At 31.2% G+C, this 19776-nt stretch overlaps 1 protein-coding gene across 1 annotated transcript; it reads right to left on the bottom strand.

Annotated features, from left to right (window-relative positions):
• Window positions 1-1732: 1732 nt before the first annotated feature.
• Window positions 1733-11849, bottom strand: LOC137837749 (Transducin/WD40 repeat-like superfamily protein). The gene is made up of 14 exons (XM_068646858.2): window positions 11538-11849; window positions 11347-11434; window positions 10465-10567; window positions 10053-10137; window positions 9657-9743; window positions 8485-8903; window positions 7272-7353; window positions 7009-7185; window positions 6866-6919; window positions 5166-5255; window positions 5008-5076; window positions 4148-4194; window positions 3034-3744; window positions 1733-2272 (listed from the first exon to the last, which is right to left on the bottom strand). The coding sequence occupies exons 1-14, from the start codon at window positions 11664-11666 to the stop codon at window positions 1894-1896; spliced, it is 2520 nt and encodes an 839-aa protein (XP_068502959.1). The 5' UTR covers window positions 11667-11849; the 3' UTR covers window positions 1733-1893.
• Window positions 11850-19776: the final 7927 nt, after the last annotated feature.

Raw genomic sequence — 19776 nt, 5'->3', positions numbered from 1 at the left:
ATATATTGAGATCTTTAGCAGCTTCAAAACTTCTTTGCTGTCGTAAGAAGCAGATCAGGTTTTCTTTCTCATTCGTGTGCAGATGGTACAACCCATTCACAATGTTAGCTTGACCAATCATCTTCGAAGTAGACCTCTCCTGTATCTGGCAAACATTGTCAATGAAAATAAGCTTACACCTCAAAGAAGTTATCAGCCTTTGCACAGAGAGGATATTTAAAGTGAAAGCGGGTATATATAATACATTATGAAGAGTAATGTTATGAGTCAAAATGATAGTTCCAGCGTGAGTAGCAATAACATCATGATTATTAGGTAGTTTAACATTCACAGGCTTTATCTTGTAATAGTTTACAAAGGAAGAAATAGAACATGTTACATGATCCGTGGCCCCAGTGTCAAGTATCCAGAAACTTTTACCTTCCTTACCCATGTTGCTTGCTTTTGAAAAATCTCCAATGCTGTTATTTACCACTTTCTGTTTTCCTTTGCAGTCTTGAATCATATTCACAAGTTGTCGTAATTGCTCAGAGTCAAGATCCTTTAGAACTTGATCACTGTAAGCATCATTATGTGTATTCTTTCCTTTCTCTGTTTCACTACTCACTTCACTTTCCATGGCATTCGCAGCATGACCCATTCTCTGTTTGATCCAAGGAGGGAACCCATGCTTTGAGTAGCACTCGTCGGCCGTGTGATTCATTTTATTGCAAAAGGAGCATTGTTTTCCATAATTCTTTCCTCTTCCTCTTCCATAATTGCGCCATGTAGATCATTCTTGAATGAATCTTGTATACTGGCAGCCATTGTCGGAAAAACAAAGCAAGAAGCAAAAGGAAAAAAACGAAGAACGAAGAGAGCAAGATAAGATAGCAGAGTTTAAGAGACAACCAGTTTGCAGAGGAGAGCAGAGCGGGTTAGACCCGCTCTGATACCATTTTGAAGTTCTGCATTCCCACAGTTAGTAATAAAGGGCAGAGCCAAGGAAAGAGAAGATGAACAGTAATAATGAGAGAGAAACTGAAATATACTAAAGCTTTTATTATTAACGTAATGTTTCACGTTTTTCATGCATCGAGTTGCATGCATTGAGTCATATATATATACACATGAAGAACAAAAGGAGAGAGGACTCAGCCCAACAGTTTTGTGAGAGAGGGCCCAACCCAATAGTAAAATATCAGGGAACAACAAAATTCTTTATCCAAAACTGTCAAATTGGGTATTCTAAAGAATATAGAGGTGCAGAAAAGAAAGAAAAATGTAGGCAAAGAATATAGAGGTGCAGAAAGAAGAAAGCAAAAGGTATACAAAGTAAAAAAAAATCTATAATCTTCTTTTCCCATTTATTCTGTATCAAATTTTGAAAAAACAATTACAATCTTATATTATATTTTAAGTGTAATATTAGATTCAAAAAATTGTTTTTATTGTGTTAGCTCACTTTGTTCTTGTTCAAACTTAATAACTTCTTTTATAAATAAATTATATAAAATAATATTAAAACTTTAAAAATGTAATATTTTATTTTATATCAATATCATAATTGAAAAAAATAACCTAACTTTAATTAAATAGTTTAGACTACTTGAAAAAATTATTACACTTTAATTTTTTATCTCCACCAAATATTAGGCACAGTTTTTAATATTCAACAATCCTTACCTTTTTTAATAATTATTACTATAGTAAATATTAGACACATGAACAAAAAGAGTTTACTTGCCACACATGAACAAAAAGATCACTTTTCTACTATCTTTACATTGATAATGGTTAACATTTACAATGAAATCAATGGTTTTATACAAGGAAAACTCCCTCCCCCTCTGTCTTGCAGAGGATGAAAGCATTGATAAATTAACTTTGTTATAAAAATAATATTAAATATTCTTATACAGGTCTAGGAGAGAGGAGAAAGTCTGGTAGTTGTCTTTGTAGCAGTATCCCACAAAAGGGACACAAGGGCTTTGAGGACACTGCTTGAGAGGAAGATTTAGTGAAAGAGTCTGAATCTACATGAAACGAAGACATCCTAAAAAGTGGCTCTGGTGCCAATTTAAACCCTGACCTATGGCAACAGACACAATACCACAAGGGAGTAATGGGGCAAACCTGCATACAAACAACACATCTCAATAACCTGTGAGGCTTAGCATCATCATCACTGGAATTTTCACCTTGACAAAAACCAAACTCAGGGGATTCAAATGGAACTGATGCTGAACAAAAACTGCATGTCTCCACTGCTGAACATTTACTGACCGTGAACCTGCATTTTAAGAGAAACACATTACTGTAATTAGCATATTTGAAGTTCTGAACCAAATCTACATATTTGTATGACTAGTTTACAAGCTTAGTTGCCAGTTTATGTTTGTTACAGGGACAATTAGGTATATAGTTTTTAACTAATCAACCTCTCAAATTAATGATTTTGTAAATAAATGGACACTTGTTGATCACTCTTTTAACATCAAAACCCAGCAGTGTTACTATTTCTAATTTGAATTTATCTACTTATTTATTTTGCAATTTCTTTCCATAAATTTATTATGGGAAAAACACCTTGCCCCAAATATTTTCTTTCTTCGTTAATTAAATACTTATTTTGTAATGAGTGCAAAGAGGAAAAAAGATTATTCAGGTAAAAAAAATGTCACCAAAACAGATAGAAAGGAATGGGAATGAGCTGCAACGGACTGGTCGATTGGAGGGTAATTTAGAAAGGTCAACCATTTGGTTTCATTTCAAGGAATCGTGTTAATATTCCACCAAACTATTCTATCATTTTGAGAATTACTTTCCTACAAATCTTAGACAGGGGGCTGTTGCAATGCCCTCGTGTTTCCAGTACAACCACACTGTGTTTCTCCACCTTTTTCAGAAAAATGCTAATTTATGTTACTCAGATTGACATTTGGATATCCTCAGGGGAAAAAAAGTTCATGCGCGTAAACTGAGCTAATAAAAAAAATCATTATATAGGAAGACAAACGGGAAAAGAAGCACTATCTAAAATCTAAAAAGTACCTTTTCTTGTGAGTAACTTCTGAAGCAATGACTTTCAACTGGTCACCTAAATGTTCCTGGTTTGAAGAAATCCATTGTTCCATCTGTGCTAGTCCAACAGGATACCAAGAACCATGTTGGGAAGATGTTCCAGGATTGGACATGCTAGTTCGGAAAACAGAAAAACTAAAGCCCACAAGCCTTTTTCGGAGCTCCCTTTCACTGCTTAGAAGAATTTCTGTCCACTTTGTAATTTGTTCTTCCATGACAGGACATGCCTCTTCCAGCTTTTCAACCTTTTTGGTTACTCCAGTTATTTGATCAGCATCAAGCTCTGCTAATATTACACGTCTACAAATTATATTGAACAAGTGCAGCAGTCGAGATGGAATGTCTGACAAGCTAGAAGAGACAAATGATAAAACTTTTTCAGAAGGAAGATCCATATCTAATTGAAGGAATGATGAGATCCACTTAACGAGTATACGTTCTGCATATTTTGAATTGTCATCCTTGAACGCCAATAATGCTGTAATTATATCCCAAAGAACCAAAGGCTTATCATGACATTGATATTGGTTTAAAGACCATATAATATTGGTTCCCCAATAAATTAATTCTTTTTCCAGATAACTAGAATTTTCTTCAATGTAACTTGAAAAGGGAGATTTCAGCTTAACATCCATTTGTAGCCCACCAATCCAAAAGTAATCAATAGCTGCCATCAGCATCCTGTCCAAAGTTCAAGAAGAATTTCAAATTTCCACATTTGTAATTTTTCTTTCATGAAACCCATGTTTTGGAAAGGACAAGGGGTACAAAATAAAATTAGGAAAAGACTTAGTAGTATAAACATTACGCTACAAATGTTTCTTGTTTCAACTTTAAAGGTTGAATATCAGCAGCATAATCATTGTAAATATACAAGAATTCTATCCGTTGCCATTCTTTTGCTACTTTGGACACGACTGACTTCAGTAACAATTTTGTATATGCATACTTCCAATTGGTGCCAAATTATAATTAACCAATAAAATACGTATTTATCCCTGAGGCCCCCCTCTGTCTACGTCTCTCCACATACACAACCAGAAAAGAAGGCAAGAAAATAATAATTTGCAAATCAAGTTTATACCTTCCTTCATACATTCGATTCAATTTCTCAACATCAAAGCAATGAACCTGCAATAAAAAAAAAGAATAATCAGAAATAACATATTAATATATGGTCAAAGCAAATAAAATAAGGAAAAGATATGCTAAATCACAACTTCTGTTCACCTTTAATTCCTGATATGTGATTTTGGTTCCCTTATTTAGTCGCCATGTTTTAGAAAATCAGCAAATTTGGTTCAATTCTCAATTTTACATGTAAGTATTATTTTTTATATTTTAATTAAATTAATTATTTTTTAATGGTAGCTTAAATGACATGTCAGATCTAAGGTCCAATTGATCCAAAATAAAAGAAATAAATGCATGTAAAATTGAGGACTAAACCAAAATTTCAGTTTTTTTCTAAAATATAAAAAAAAAATAGGGAAAGCAAAATCGCAGAGTAGGAATAAAAGGTTGACCAAACTTGTAATTTAGCCAAAAAAATACTAAAGATGAATATGAATTGCTATGTTATCTGGCAACATATTTATTTCTACTGCACCGATTATTGGTATTTAGCCAATTATCAACCAACCCATTCAACATAATACCTCTTTGAAAAAATAAGAAAAAAAGTTTAACATATATACCAGGTTAGAACCCCAAGATTAAGATAAATTGTTAGATCTAAATTAATTAGGGTTAAGGAATGAATGGTGAACTACAAAGTCAACTCTCACTTCTTAGTATTGTAACCTTCTTTAGTTTCCTAGACATTTGGGGCATTCCAATACACCCTCTCTTGGAAGAACCACATCATTTTGATGCATTTAAAAAATATGAATATGTCAAGAACTGATATACAACTGCAAAATCTAAACGAAAAGAAAAACATACAGTAGCAATGAGAAGATTTCCAGGGGACACTGCTACACCAAAGCATGAATCAAATGCATCTCTCGAAATCTGCAAGGAAAAAAATGTATAATTTAGTAGGAAAGAACAAAGATCGTACTGAAAAGGAAATAGAAGCTAAAAAGATAATAATAACATACACAGACTGAACTGTCACGAGGCATATCAGAATTGAGGGTTACTTCATCAAGATGATTCTTACGCAAAATCCAGCTCCGCACTAAATTATCCTATCAACATTAAAAAAATTGTCCATCCATTATATACATCTAATCAATACACATTAAAAGCACGATTTTTTTTTTTAAATGTAGCAACTATACATAAAATGGAAGAAGGTCATGCAACATCTTGCTGAATGTATTTTAAACAGTAAAAAGCTTAATGCCTAACATAATTAACTAATTTTTCAAGCTCTCCAATTAAGATAAGAAAATTAATCATACTTGGTATCAAGTTCTTTCTTCATTATGAAAACTGACTAGTTGATTGAAACCATGAAATAAATTGAGAGTTTCAAGTTCTAGTGCTTCAACTACAATTTAATTGTTCCTCTAGAACTACCTTATGGTGATTTATGGGGAGCACCATCTAGTGGCTACTATCATCTTTCAAATGCAAATTTATTTTTCAAAACAAAAATCTAACCCACTTCAATTATTTTCATAGTTTAAGTCTACTGTTGAATTGTAATTTAACACTAAACTTGGGCCATTCGAACAAATTGGGATTGGGTGTTTTATCCCTTTTATGTCCATTTTGAAAATTGTACAGAGACTCAATTGTCCTCACACTCATCTTTAATATGACTCAGTAGAAAGGAAACACATGCATATAGTAGAAACGGGTCTCTTATTCCTGGCTCATGCCAAACTTCCCTTTCAGTTTAAGGACCATGCCTTTATCACTGCAGTTTTATTAACAGACTGCCCTTTAACACATTCTTAAAGGTCCTTTTGCTTGATTACCATTTCTCAGACCCAATAATCCAAATAAAACGTCCCTTTGCTAAAGTAGATGCATCTTTGTAGGTTAAGCCATTGGACAAGTATTTTAATGGTAAAATTTGTCTCTGAAGATCTTATAATAGAGATCTCACATCGAATAAAGATAGTGTTGAAAAGAGAGAAACCGAGAAAGTATAAGATGAATAATTCCATGTATAAGGTCCAGTGCAATTATAATGGCATATTGAAGAGATAAACCGAAAAAGAACATGATGAATTTTGTGGGAAACACATAATTACTTTTATTTATAATGAAGAGATATAGTAATAAGGAATAAAATCAATAATTAATAATGAGAAATATTAGCAAATACTTCTATATAGATGCAATAAAACCATGTCATATTTTCCTCTGTAACATAATAAAATCAAATCATATTCCCTATTTAATGTAATCAAATAAAATCTTTAACAAATACAAACATGCCTCTGGAGATGTTATTATTGAAATCTCACAGTTGGTTATATGGTTCTAAGGTTCTAGAGTTTGTTGTAACATAACGTCAGAAACTAACAAATCTGTCTGAAATACAAAATCACAAATTAAATAACTTTTCAAATTCTCTCTTTCTATATCATTCCCTTTCCCTTTTATCTTTCTAATGTGCAGGGATCCAACTGTAATCCATAATCCAGACAATTAACAAAGCATGTTTAACCATGGAAATGAAAATCAAGAATAAATTTGGTAGAAAAGAAGATACAAATGCTGAAGAAAGTTGGTATGGATTATTTTATGTCCACAACTATGATATTTCTTTTTTGCCATAGTTATAGATTGAATGACAATTTTGTAGACAAATAGTCAAATCACCTAAGCAAAAAATTATAACCTGGCTACAGCTGTACAAAAATCTTCCACCGAATGCCCAGGTCAAACCTGTAACCTTAAGGAATTAAAAAATGCAGAGATCAGCAGAGGATGGCCTTTTTCTTTTTTCAACTAACTCCAAAAAGAAAGAGGGAAAAAACTTACAACATAATCATGTGCACAATATGAGCCAAGCTTATCAAATTCCCTAGAAGATATGTCGCATAGCCATATTTCAAATGAACCAGAAACCTTGCCAATGGCTAAAAGAATCTTGGAAGGGTATTGAGCATGGACAGTTACTGAAAGTACAGAAACTGGGACAGCATTGACAGTCATAACCTATTTAGGAATTGAAAGTTGCTCTAACGAATTATTCACAAAAGAGAGGGAAACGAAAAGTCATGCAGAAAATACATTGCAGGTACCTCCTTCAATAATGAGAAGGAAGTTTGATCCACTTTTGACGATTGCAGCAATTTGTCATTGTCAGCCAACCAAATCTTCACACTGCAAAGAACATACATGATACATTCAGCTAAATTAAGATATTAGTCATAAAATGTAGCATCCTAAAAAAGGGTCAATCCAATACTTGAATAAATAATATGAAAATCAAAAGTTTGAAAGTGCAGTTCTCTGGGGATTAGTCTACAGCATCTGATCTTGTAAGCATAAGATGGTAAACTATGAGTGAGTTATCTGATAAATATAAAACATCATGGAATCTTTCCCTCAGCCTTTTCCTAATGGAGGCAGGTGCAGTTTCTTCCATTAAGAAGCACTAAAATAAAATAAAAAAATATCTATTTGAACATTTATAATGGATAAATCGCAAGAATGAAAGACATATTTTCAGTTTCAAGCTAATCAAACAAGTTTACTTTCAGGTTAATGTGACAGGTTTCAGGTCCACACAATATATGTACGATGTAAAAGGTTAACATTCATGTGTCCCAAGAACACATTATTGAAGTCTAATAAGCCAGAAATAGTTGCAGTCTCCATACTGTCATCTTGATTTTTGGAAGTAAATTTTTCCTGTGTCATGCTACCTACATTGCTAATACCAAAGTGAATATTATATAGATAAGGAGAAACTATACGGATTTGATTAGATTGTTGTAAATAGTAACATTTAATTATTATTACTTTTTTGGGAAGCTTAGTTATTGTGCTTAGATGACTGCAAAAAGCTTGATTATGGTTTAATTTGTACTCCATATGTACCCTCAAAACTTCACAAGGTCAACTTGCAGAAAATCTTACCAAAGGATTGTGCAATTCAAATTTTGAAGGAGATATATGCAATCTGGGAATAGAAACCATTTATTCTCCAACTTCAGAGGGAGTGATGGAAATAAGAGTGTCTATGATTATTTTCGATGTAATCATTATTATTATAAATAATATCCCTCTACTGTATGGTAAACAAGCTAAAACAAATTCAGAAAATAAAATCTCAGTTGTTAAATTTTTTCTCCACATCATTAAGTGCAACTCCCATTGTCACTACAATGATGCAGATAAAGCTCAAATAAAAAATCTCACAAGTTCCAGAAGTGTATATTAGTAGTTTAATGAGATGAAATCAGACTGATAATAGATATAACATATTTGCGTAAGCATGCTTAAACTAACCTCCCATCAGAGCTTCCAGAAGCTAATAAAATTTGAGGATTTGAAGGATCAAAAGCAAACAACAACCAACTTATAGTATTCACCCAAGAATTGTGTGCCTGAAGGTGGCCAACAAACTTCACAGTAGTTGGAACTTCTTTGTCTTCAATAGTATAACACTCTGGTGGATGAAATCTCCATAAAGAAATCTTACCAGACTTCCCTCCAACAGCAAGCAGACTGAAAGAATCGCAAACTGGATAATCTTCAGATGCTAAATGCAGCAAGGGAGACCATGAAACAACAAGCGAACATAGCATTGCACTACGAGAAGCATATTGGTCAGCACTTATCAGTGGCAACGCCTGGTTCTTGGGATTTTTTCTTAACAATTTCCCATTATGTTTATGCAAAGAATCCATCTGATCTGATGCATTTTTCTGCAGGAATAATCTAATATTAGAGAAATAACAATCAAATAAATGCAAATCATAGTGATGTTTTTAGAAGGCTATTATTAAACAAATCATTTCTAGTTGAACTTAACCCCGATTTGCATGAGAAAATGTTGCAAAGATAACTAAATATAGATAAAGTTTACACCAAGTGCGGTGGTGGTGCTTTTTTTTTAATCTGGTAAGAAACAACAAAGGAATTCTGTTATTTAAGAAAAGGATTTTGCTAACAAGTGCCCTGAGGCCAATGATTATGAAGTATTAAATACCTCCAATTACTTAAAAAAGAAAGCATTGAAATACTCTCTTTTGATAAATTATTTCTATTTTGTTTTGCTTCACCCGTGTGTTAGCACACAAGTTAGCAGTTGCCCTAGGGGCTAGAACAAGCATTTTAACGTTCACAGCCTGATGGCAGTTGAAGTCCATCATTGTCATTGGAATCTCTAGACACAATACAGATCATTGCACAAACATCAAAACAGCAGTCATATTTAATTGCCTATAAGGAGAAACAAAATTTATGAACATATATAAAATGCTGATGCTTTTACTGTATATATGCACATTAGACGAGGTACATAAATAATATAAGTAACATAAAAGTAGTTCATGCACACTCCTCAGATGTCCCTTAAAACTGTCTTTCACATGTCTTGCTAAATAATTCCACTGAAGGAAATTTAGAAAAAGAAACCCAACCAAGGTTCAAGAACATGGATGAATAAGATAACTTACATCAAATACATCCAATGTGGCAATCCCTATATCTCGAAACTCGGTACATTTAAGATTCTCATACAGCCTTTTAGTAATGTCCACAACCTGAACAAAATAAGAACGGTATATCATACTTGTAGCAGTCTACACATATAACATTAAAATATGCATTTCTATATATTGCACAAATCCATATATGGGAAATAGAATGAAGCCCAAATACTTAACACAACACAGGTATGATATGATACAAACACAGGAATTTAAATAATTCTTAAAAGTTCTAGACTCAATAAAGCCTAAATATCTTAACATGATTTATAAAAATGGCATAATTTACATAAATGCACAATATTTATGAAGAGATATTGATAATTTCTCAATAATACATTATACCATTTCCACCACACATACCTCAATCCATTCAGCACAGTAATCACAAAAAGGTGGACGATAAATCTTCACGTGTCCTTCAGAGGTGCAAACAGCGATCAAGCACCTGTAGCACATTGTTATATCATAAAATAATATTGATTTTTTCATGAACAAACAAACTATGATGCTGCTAGAAGTAAACTACGACCCCAGGAAGCCCTGAGCTATAAAATCAGATATTTGAAACCAAGAATCACCAATCGAAGAGAGTTTTCCATCTGAAAAATCAGAGATTCGAAATTTATAATCACCATTTCAAAAAATCCTACCTGGCCAGAAACCCTATTCCACAATTACACGAGCAATTCAACATGTGCCAAAAAGACTAACTCTTAATTGCCTTCTAGTTCTAGGAGTACATGAAATTATTCAAGAAAACTGAAATCCATACCCTGAATTAGCAGCCATGCCAAGCGGAGACCATGATATTGATCGGACAACAGGCTTATCATCCCTATACAAAGTCGTTGGCAGGAGGCATCCAGAGAGTAAATCTGCAATTTCAACATGGAAAAGTTATATGTTAACGCTATGTGTTTGGTAGCTGGCCAGTGAAAAATTTTCAATCTCATTAACATTATCACATGTGAAATTTTAACCATAAGCACAACAGTAATAATAATACTGTTGCATAATCTTAAAATTTGGGTTTTTACCCAACTTAACCCATAAAGCAATTCATAAATGAGGAAGACTCCCCACTCATGCATTATTTTGATTACATAACTAGTCAACAAGAGATCTCTAGCACAATTCTCATACCAAGGCCAAGAAATCCCTAATGTGAAGTTCAAAAAGTGACCAATAAGGAGTGGACCGATAAGTCCACTTATTACAATTAGTATACATTCTGATATCATCGTATAATTTCAATTTAGACCTAATTCAACCACAAAAACTAGTTGAAAAGATAAAGGTTGCCCCCACTCATATACCCTATGTCAAATTTTCAATACACACCTCACATTAAGGACCAAACATCTCAAGCATTAAAAAAGTAGATGAAGTAGGCAAGACCGAACATTGATAAATCCAACAACATCCACTAGGACAAGTTCTGACACCATCTTAAAAACCAACTCAACTTCAAAAACAAGCTCATGAAGTGAGGCTTATCTACACTTATAAACACTAATTTGAGACAGTCACCACAGGTAGGACACGCAAAAATAGCTCACTGAACTCACTAATGCACTCAACAAGCAAAGCCAAACACTAATGACTAATCAACAATTGATTTTCGGAATGGACAAGGTTGCAGTAATGGCAGTACCTTGTCTCTCTACAAAGCCGAGGGGAAGAGGCTGGCTTGGTGAGATTTTAATCACGCCTCGCGGTCCACCAATAGGCAAGTCAGGTCTCTGAAAAGAAGAAAGAAAATCAAAAGGAACAAAATCATTGGATGGAAAAAGAGAAAGGAAAGCGAACAGCGCATTTATGTTGTGTGACGGTTGGAATGAGTACCAGAATGGTGACGAGGTGGCCGGAAGCAACCGCAATGAGGTTGTCGTCGGACCAAGCAATGGCGTTGGGGAAAGAAGGAGCGCCCAAAAGCGTCGCAGGTTGTAACGGACTGGGACAAGGACGCGCCATGCTGTGGCTTTTTGAAGAGAGAAGAGAATGTGAGTGCGTGAGTGAGGGTTCGAATCCCTAATATCATACAAATAAATAAATAGCAATTTAAAAAATAATCTACTGAACTGAATGATCCCCTGTATGAAGGTGCACGGTGTGGACGATGAGTTTCAAACGAAATTAGGGTTCTGAAATTTCGTCAACGGTAACTAACGAACAAACACCCTTTAAAAATTTGAAGAATATTAAGTTTCCACATTTAATATGATTATTTTCCAACATTTAAAACAAATTGATAGGATTTATGATAAGTATTTTGTATTTTACATTTTAATAAATTTATATAATAAAAATTAGAAAATTATTGAGAGACTTTATGTTTTTTTATAAGATTTGAAAAAATTATAACTTAAAAAAACAAATTTAAAATTACAAAAATTAATGGACAAATTTATAGAAAATATAAGGTTCAGATAGAATGGTAAATAAAATCAATAACAAAGATCAATATTTTATAAGTGAATTAGTTTAAGATTAGAATATCAAAATATTATTAACAAACTTTTTAAAAGTGATAAAATTCTAAATGATATCGTGAAATTTTATGTATTGATATTTAAAAGGTTATATCATTACTATTTTAAATTTATAAAATAATAATTTAAAATAAATTAAAACCCCACAGTGGAGGATGGTAGTGATGGAGTCAAAATGGAAATACAAACTTAATAATTTGACTTTTTCATATATATATATATATATATATATATATATATATATTATTTTCTATGATTTTATTTATTATATGAAAAAAAAGATAATTAAATATATTATTTATTATATATTATATTAAAAGTTATATTGCAATGAAGTATTTGTTATGTAAAATCAAATATTTTGAATATTTAAGGTTTAATTTTACGTATAAGGGAATACTTATTTGTTTTAAAATACGTCCTACTTTTAGCCTTTTTCTTCCTTTTCTCGTTATTTTTTACATAAAAATATTTAATCATAAATTTTGTATTATAACTTTAAAATATTATTAAAATTAAAATAGAAACAATTTATATACACAATATATAAATATATATATATATTGATCTATTAAATAATTAATAATATTGTTCATGAAAAATCAATATGATTTTATGATATTATTTTATTTAATAATATTGTTCATGAAAAAACCAATCTTATCTTATGAAGGACACGTGAAGATTTATCGTCCACCTTTTTGTGATTACTGTGCTGAATGGACTGAGGTATGTGTGGTGGAAATGGTATATAATGTATCATTGAGAAATTATGAATATCTCTTCATAAATATTGTGCATTTGAGTAAATTATGTTATATTTTATAAATCATGTTAAGATATTTAGGGTTTATTACTTTTTAAGTTCTTATTTTGTGCAGGTTGATGTAAGTTATGTTACTAATCAATGATCTTGTTCTTGGACTTTGGTTGGATTTCTTCATTATTAGGAACTAATTCTTCCCATACCTCATCAATTATAATCAATTATAACCTACACCTAACATTTTTTTAAAATCTCATACTTTCTTTGTCATTTTTATTTCAGAAAAAAAACATAGGGAGAAATTCGTTTACTATAGTGGAGGCGTTTTGAGTGGAGGTGGTGGTGGTGGTGTAGTTGTTTGTTGTGGTGGTGGAGGGCGAGACATTGTTGTTAGGTGCGGTGGAGTTGTATTTTCATTTAAGCATTTTTGTTTTCGTGTGATGGATGCAGTGACAATGGTGCATGTCATATTCGTTTCTGTTTTCATTTTTCAGAAAGTGGCTTACGGATGTAGATATCCGAAAGCATTAGTGTAGATTTTGGATATTCGCATCCAGAAAGTAAAAGAAGGTCTTCGGATCTCAGCGTCCGAAAGTAATTGTTGGGTGTCTTGATAAGACTCTGGAAGTCGCTTATCAGTTTTGAACGAGCAGATACAAAAATGTATTGTTTGTGTTGTTAACATAAATATTCATAATGTTAAGGATAAAATAGTTATTTTTTCTACTAGTGTAAGAGAATCATGATATGAAATGAAGATGAAAAAAATTAGGAGTAGAAAGAATAAAGTCTGAAAGTTCACTAAACAATAAAGAAGAATAAATGACATATTTGATTTTCCTTATCTCAATACCTTCAAGATAAGGTTGTTTCAACTTTAAGCTTCCCTTAGTTTATTTGTAAATCATAAAATATGTCATACATGAAATAAAGAGTCATGATACGAATGAAGATGAGAGAAAACTAGAAGAAATAATAAAGCCTAAAAAGTTCACTAAAAGGGGCATAAATAGATAAAAAAAAATATGTTTTAGAAAACAAATTGAAATAATATAAAATTACAAAGCAATATTTCAAATTCTGACGATTAGTGAGTTAGAGTGGTATTTTCAAATTTGGATACCAAAATAATAGAAATAAAAGAAGCTCAACTATGATGTTTCTTGTTTATTGAGGTTATAATGACGGAAATATTAAATTTTTATATATTATTATAGATAATAAATATGAAGATAATGTGGTAATATATATATATATATATTTCTACCGTTAATTATGAATTGTTAGTGATAAGGAAAAGTGAAAGGAGATTTTTTATATTTATTAACAATCATTTCAAACTTATAACATAGATAAATGTTGCTTCAAAAATGGAAAAAAAATATATGAAAGTAGTGATTTTTTTTATCAAATATTACTAAAATTGACAGATTTTTTAAAAATTACGGCTATAGGTTAGTCATGTCTATACAACATGATTTTGTTGTAAAAAAAATGTGTTACATAAATATGACATCAACCTCTTTTAAGTGAAGTCATGTTTAGTCACAATGACTTTTATGTTAGTATTAAAGTCATATGACACAAATATAACTTTGTTTAACGCATTTAAAGTTAATGATTTTGTCATTTTTTTGTTGGTTTAAATATGAAGTTGTGTAAGGAGAACACAACTTTAATGTTGTGGAATTGTACTTGATATCATGGAGGAGGGATACAACTTCAATTATTATGTCATCTGAATTTAGTATTAGAATGAATGATGGATATAATTGGGTTTTTGAAAAAAAATACTAGTACACTATTTTTGGGATACATGAGCGAAAGAAATAGAAAAAAAATGGTGTAGAAGTGAGGTGAAAGAAAAAAAAATGTGTATTAAAATAGATAAATACCACAATTTTAATTTATAATAAAAAATTGTAAAAAAGAATGTCTTTATGTTACATACTAGTATTTTACAATGATGTGAAAAAATAATTCATGACGTTCTAATGTTTGAATAGTAATAAAATGGTGACACAATTTGGCTTGTAAGGTTAGTAATGCAATGACATGAGTGCAATAAATGTCCATTAAAAATAAATATTTTTACTCATTAGGTATTAACACTAAAGTTGTGCTATCCTTATGTAACTTCATCATGACTTATGCTTCAATCCCACAAATGAAGTTGTACTCTCCTTACATTACTTCAACTTCGATCCCACAACTCTAAAATTGACAACAAAATTTAACAAAATCATTAATTTCGACTATGAAACAAAGTTATGTTTGTGTCACACAACTTTGCCATTAACATAAAAGTCGTTATGGGCAAACATAACTTCATTTAGAGAAATTGAAAATGTGTTTATATAACTTCTTCGTAAAGAAGTTGTGTCACCCAAACACAATTAGTATGTGAACATGTTTTTTAAAATATATTTATTTGTATTGGATAAAAATATAACACTTTTGTATTTTTTTTCAAAATATGTCCAAGCTTGTAAATGTAGGAGTGGTGATAGAGAAAAATGTCATAGAATTTATATGTTTCAATTATTTAGTGAAATTTGAAATTTTTAATAAATTTTGCTAACTTAAATGTTGATGTGTCTAGACAAAGTATGAGAAAAGGAGAAACATTTGTCGAAATCTTAATGTTGATAAATCATTTTGACATCATTACTTTGGAAAATATAAAAAATAATATTCTATTAAAATAAAATTTTAGTTATAGATTTTAATATTGTTTTAAGAAAAGAAAATTTGAAAATAATAGTTTATTTTTGAAATAATAATATGAATTTATTTACACAAATGTTTTTATTTTATTTTATAGCTAAATTCATACTACTAACGAAAAGAAAATTTCTTTTGTTGATCTTCTTGTTTCTACATATCCAGCAAAAAGTTTAAAAACTCTTTCTATTCCTCCTACTTTCATTGAAAAATATTATTTTTCTCACGAAAAATGTTTAATGGTAAGAAAACTACTTGATAGTCATTCTAATGATTTGGAACGATCACAACAGGAAAATCTATTCCACATAAGATGCAAAGTTTTTGATAAAATATGTTCTTTAGTTGTGGATAGTGAGTCATATTCTAACTGTTGTAGTGCGAGAGTAGTACTCAAGTTAAATCTTTCTACCATACCTCATCCAAAACTTTATAAGTTACAATGGATTAATGAGGATGGTGGTCTTATTATGAGTAGCCAAATAAATATTCCAATAACCATGGGGTCTTATCAAGAAACTATTTTATGTGATAGTATCCCAATGGATGCTAGACATCTTTTACTTGGCTACCCATGGCTCTCTGTTCATAAAGCTATTCATGATAGAAAATCTAATAAAATTAATTTTCGTCATGTAGGGAAAAAGATTACCCTTTGTCCTCTCACTCCTACTAAGTATAAGTAGATCAAATTGCTTTACAGAAAATCATTGAAAATGAAAAGATAGAGAAAGATAAATTAGAAGAGATAGCAAAAATAGAAAAAGAAAGAGAGGAGAAAGAAATAGAGGAAAAATAAAAGAGAGGAAGTAAAGATAGAAAGAGAAGCAACGAAAAAGAAAGATAGGATAAAGAAATTTTCTAAAGAGTTTATTAATATTGGGTCCAAAGGAAAGGAGTCTAATACTAGTATTTCCAATGAGTATTTTCTTGATTCAAATATCTTGTTTAAAAATGTTAATCAATTTAATACTCTCCATGGAGAAAATGATTTTCATCATAATTGTCAAATTTTTCAAAAAATTTCTCTTATGGATAATTATCAACTTCTACCTTTGTTTATTCAAATGTTGAAATACAACATAAATACCCATTTTCCATCTTATAAACATCTTTTGATTCAAACTGATGGGGATTTAGTTGTAAGTCAATGCATGAAAGTCAAGCCTTATTTAGGACATGATACAAATGTTTTAGGTCACATTATTTCTATATAAGCTTGTAATGCTTTATTAAAACAACCTAGCAATTTTCACAGTAACTTTATTTACCAGGGTTGTTTTGATCAAATTACTTTCACTAACAAAGGCAATAAGTTTGTTGTTAGTTTCTCTATACCCTCACAAGTAGTGGAAAAGCCATTACAAAAACTTTTTCATTTTTTATAAATCTTTGTTTGAGACTGCATCAGAATAAAAAAATATAAATTTCTTAGAACAATCCTGTGAGGAGTTACTTGATGCAAACCTTTTATATGGAGCTAACCAGATTTGGTTCAAACACCTTGTGAATCCTTGCTAGTAATACAACAAAATGATAAAATATTTAAGCAACTTCATAAGGTACAAATAATGAAAACACCACATAAATCAGATGAACATGTTACCTCGACACAAAAAATTAATTGCAAACTTGTATCACCGAGGTAATTCTGTTTCCTATTATATTTTTTCTTATTCTAAGTTGTTTTCTCCATTTTGTTTGGTGTTTTATTTTCCTACCTTCGGAAATAAGAACCACCATAAAGGTACCATACCAAATACTTTATTTGTTTTCGGTTTCTACATCCATCAACTTCTATTCTTTTGCATTCTCCTTATGTTTGTTGTCTTTTTCAAGTGGATTCATGAACCAGGTTGGGTAAAAATAACTCCAAAATATTGAATGAAAAACTTTGAATTTGAGATTCATTCTCTCCCAAATCTCCTTTTGCTAGAGAGCCTCCAATGCCTAGTAATTCCTTAGAAAGTTGGCCAAACCTCTTTCTACTTCCTAGCACCAAAACTACTCCAATTCCTCACCAAAATCTCCCATTCTTGGTGCAAACTCTTCTCCATTTCGTTGCCATTGCATTCAACTTCTACAATCCATCACCTTGGATTGCATCACTTGGTCTTTTCTCTCTAAAACTAGAGTTCTTAAATCAAAGTACTAGTTTATAATGGTTTATAGATCCTCCTCTATTTGGCCTGAGATTAAACAATTTTATGACACTATTCTCGAACATACTTCTTAGACTGTTGGTACATGTACTTTTATTAATTTTTGGCATGATAAATGGTGTTTCACTCCTTCTTTATCAATCATTGCAGGGGTACCTGATGGTTCTAAAATCTCGGATATAGTTTCTCAATTCTAGACTGGTAGTGATTGGAGTATTCCCTTACCATAACAACAGATGCCTAATTTTTTTGAACATATCATGATTAGGTAGGAACAGGATATTCCTAATTGGATTTTAGAAGATTCTGGATGTTTCACTCTTAAGCGGCTATGACTTTTTTCTTGGATCCAGGAATTCCCTGTGGCTGGGGTAAACTCATTTGGTCTTCATATATACCTCCTTCCAAAACTCTAGTTCCATGGAAAGTTTTTAATGGGCGATTATCTACAAATCAACACATTTAGCATAAAGACTTGCATATATGTTTTATGTGTATGCTTTGTGAAAAGCATGAGGAATCTATTCACCATTTATTTTCAACAAATTTTCCTTACTTCTCATTTCTCTAATGTGGATGTTCTCCTTTCTCTTATTAAGAGTGATGATAGTCCTTTGGTTAATTTGATCAAACTTGTTGTGATAACCTTTTCTATTTGGATGATATGGTGTATGAGGAATTATGCTAGATTTCAAGTTAAAATTGATGTTTCTAGGGTCATTTTGGTCATTAAAGATCACATTTGTTTTAGTGGGTAGTTCGTCTAAAAGTTCTATGCGAAATTATATGTTTGATTTCAATGTGCTTAAGTTTTTTGGTATCAATACTCGTAGTGGTAAAGTTCTATCTCCTCTTCCTGTTAGATAAGAGTTTCCTTATCCAAGTTGGGTAAAAATAAACAATGAGGGTGTTGCTAGAGGTTCTCCTGCTCATGCTACTTGTGGTGGTATTTTCTGTGGGAGAATTTACTGGTGGTTTCTCTGCTTTTCTGGATGTTCAGAATGCTTTGGTTGCTGAGTTTTATGAAGTTATACATGCTATTGAACAAGCTCAAGAGATAGGTTTTACTAGTTTATGACTTGAATGTGATTCTACCTTGGTTTGTGCTGCATTTACTATTAGGACTAATGTTCTTTGGATGCTTTGTAATAGGTGGAACACTTGTCTTAACTACTGTGGAAAAATCAAATTTAGGGTTTCTTACATTTTTCGTGAAGGGAATGTATGTTAATAAACTTGCTAACTTAAGCTTTATTCATAAAGAGTATCTGCATTGGTATAATAGGCTTCCATCTAGTTTTTTTTAGAGTTCTTTATTAATAGACATAGATTACCTATGTTCCATTTTTGTTAATATATGAGTTTTGGTCTAGTCCTCCCATATTTTCTTATATTTCCTTTTTTTTCTTTTAATAATATTTTTTTTCATGTAATAACAAATAATTGTTATTACGTGAGGTTTCAGCCTAGCTGAGATGTCAAGTTTTATAGTAATATCCAACATGAGAGCTTTCATAAAAATAAAAAAGAGAACTAGAGAGAAGAGATTTGAGAAAGAGAAAAAAAAAGGATCGGGAGTTAGGGAGGTATACACTTTTTCACTTAGAAATAGTTAAACAATTCCTCAACTCAACATTAACAATTTAATTTTTATTTCTTTTATAATTATTATAGATAATAATAATATAATAAAGGATAAAATAAATAAAAAGTATAGATGAAGTAATAAAATTAATATTTCAAGGATTTTACTAAAACATTTCTTTAAAGATAAAAGTTTACCAAACAAAATAACTAATAGGTGTTTGGTATATTCAATAGACAAAAGGAATCATGATTTATATATTTAAAGAATAGAAAGGCAGTGACGAATTTCATTGATGAATGTCATCCACGTGGAATTAATTATATCTATGTGATAGCCTTGGATCTTCTTCTCC

This window comes from Phaseolus vulgaris, chromosome 4, assembly GCF_051622355.1.
Source record: "Phaseolus vulgaris cultivar YP4 chromosome 4, ASM5162235v1, whole genome shotgun sequence".
In the NCBI taxonomy this organism is placed as follows: Eukaryota; Viridiplantae; Streptophyta; class Magnoliopsida; order Fabales; family Fabaceae; genus Phaseolus; species Phaseolus vulgaris.
This window is presented reverse-complemented; position numbering and strand designations above follow the sequence as displayed.

Coding starts and splice junctions, on each gene's coding strand:
- LOC137837749 (XM_068646858.2), bottom strand. CDS start 11,666: ATGGCGCGTCCTTGTCCCAGTCCGTTACAACCTGCGACGCTTTTGGGC. Junction 11,435..11,537: donor GCCACCTCGTCACCATTCTG/GTACTCATTCCA, acceptor TCTTCTTTTCAG/AGACCTGACTTGCCTATTGG. Junction 5,256..6,865: donor TTTTGTACAGCTGTAGCCAG/GTTATAATTTTT, acceptor TAATGTTGATAG/GATAATTTAGTGCGGAGCTG.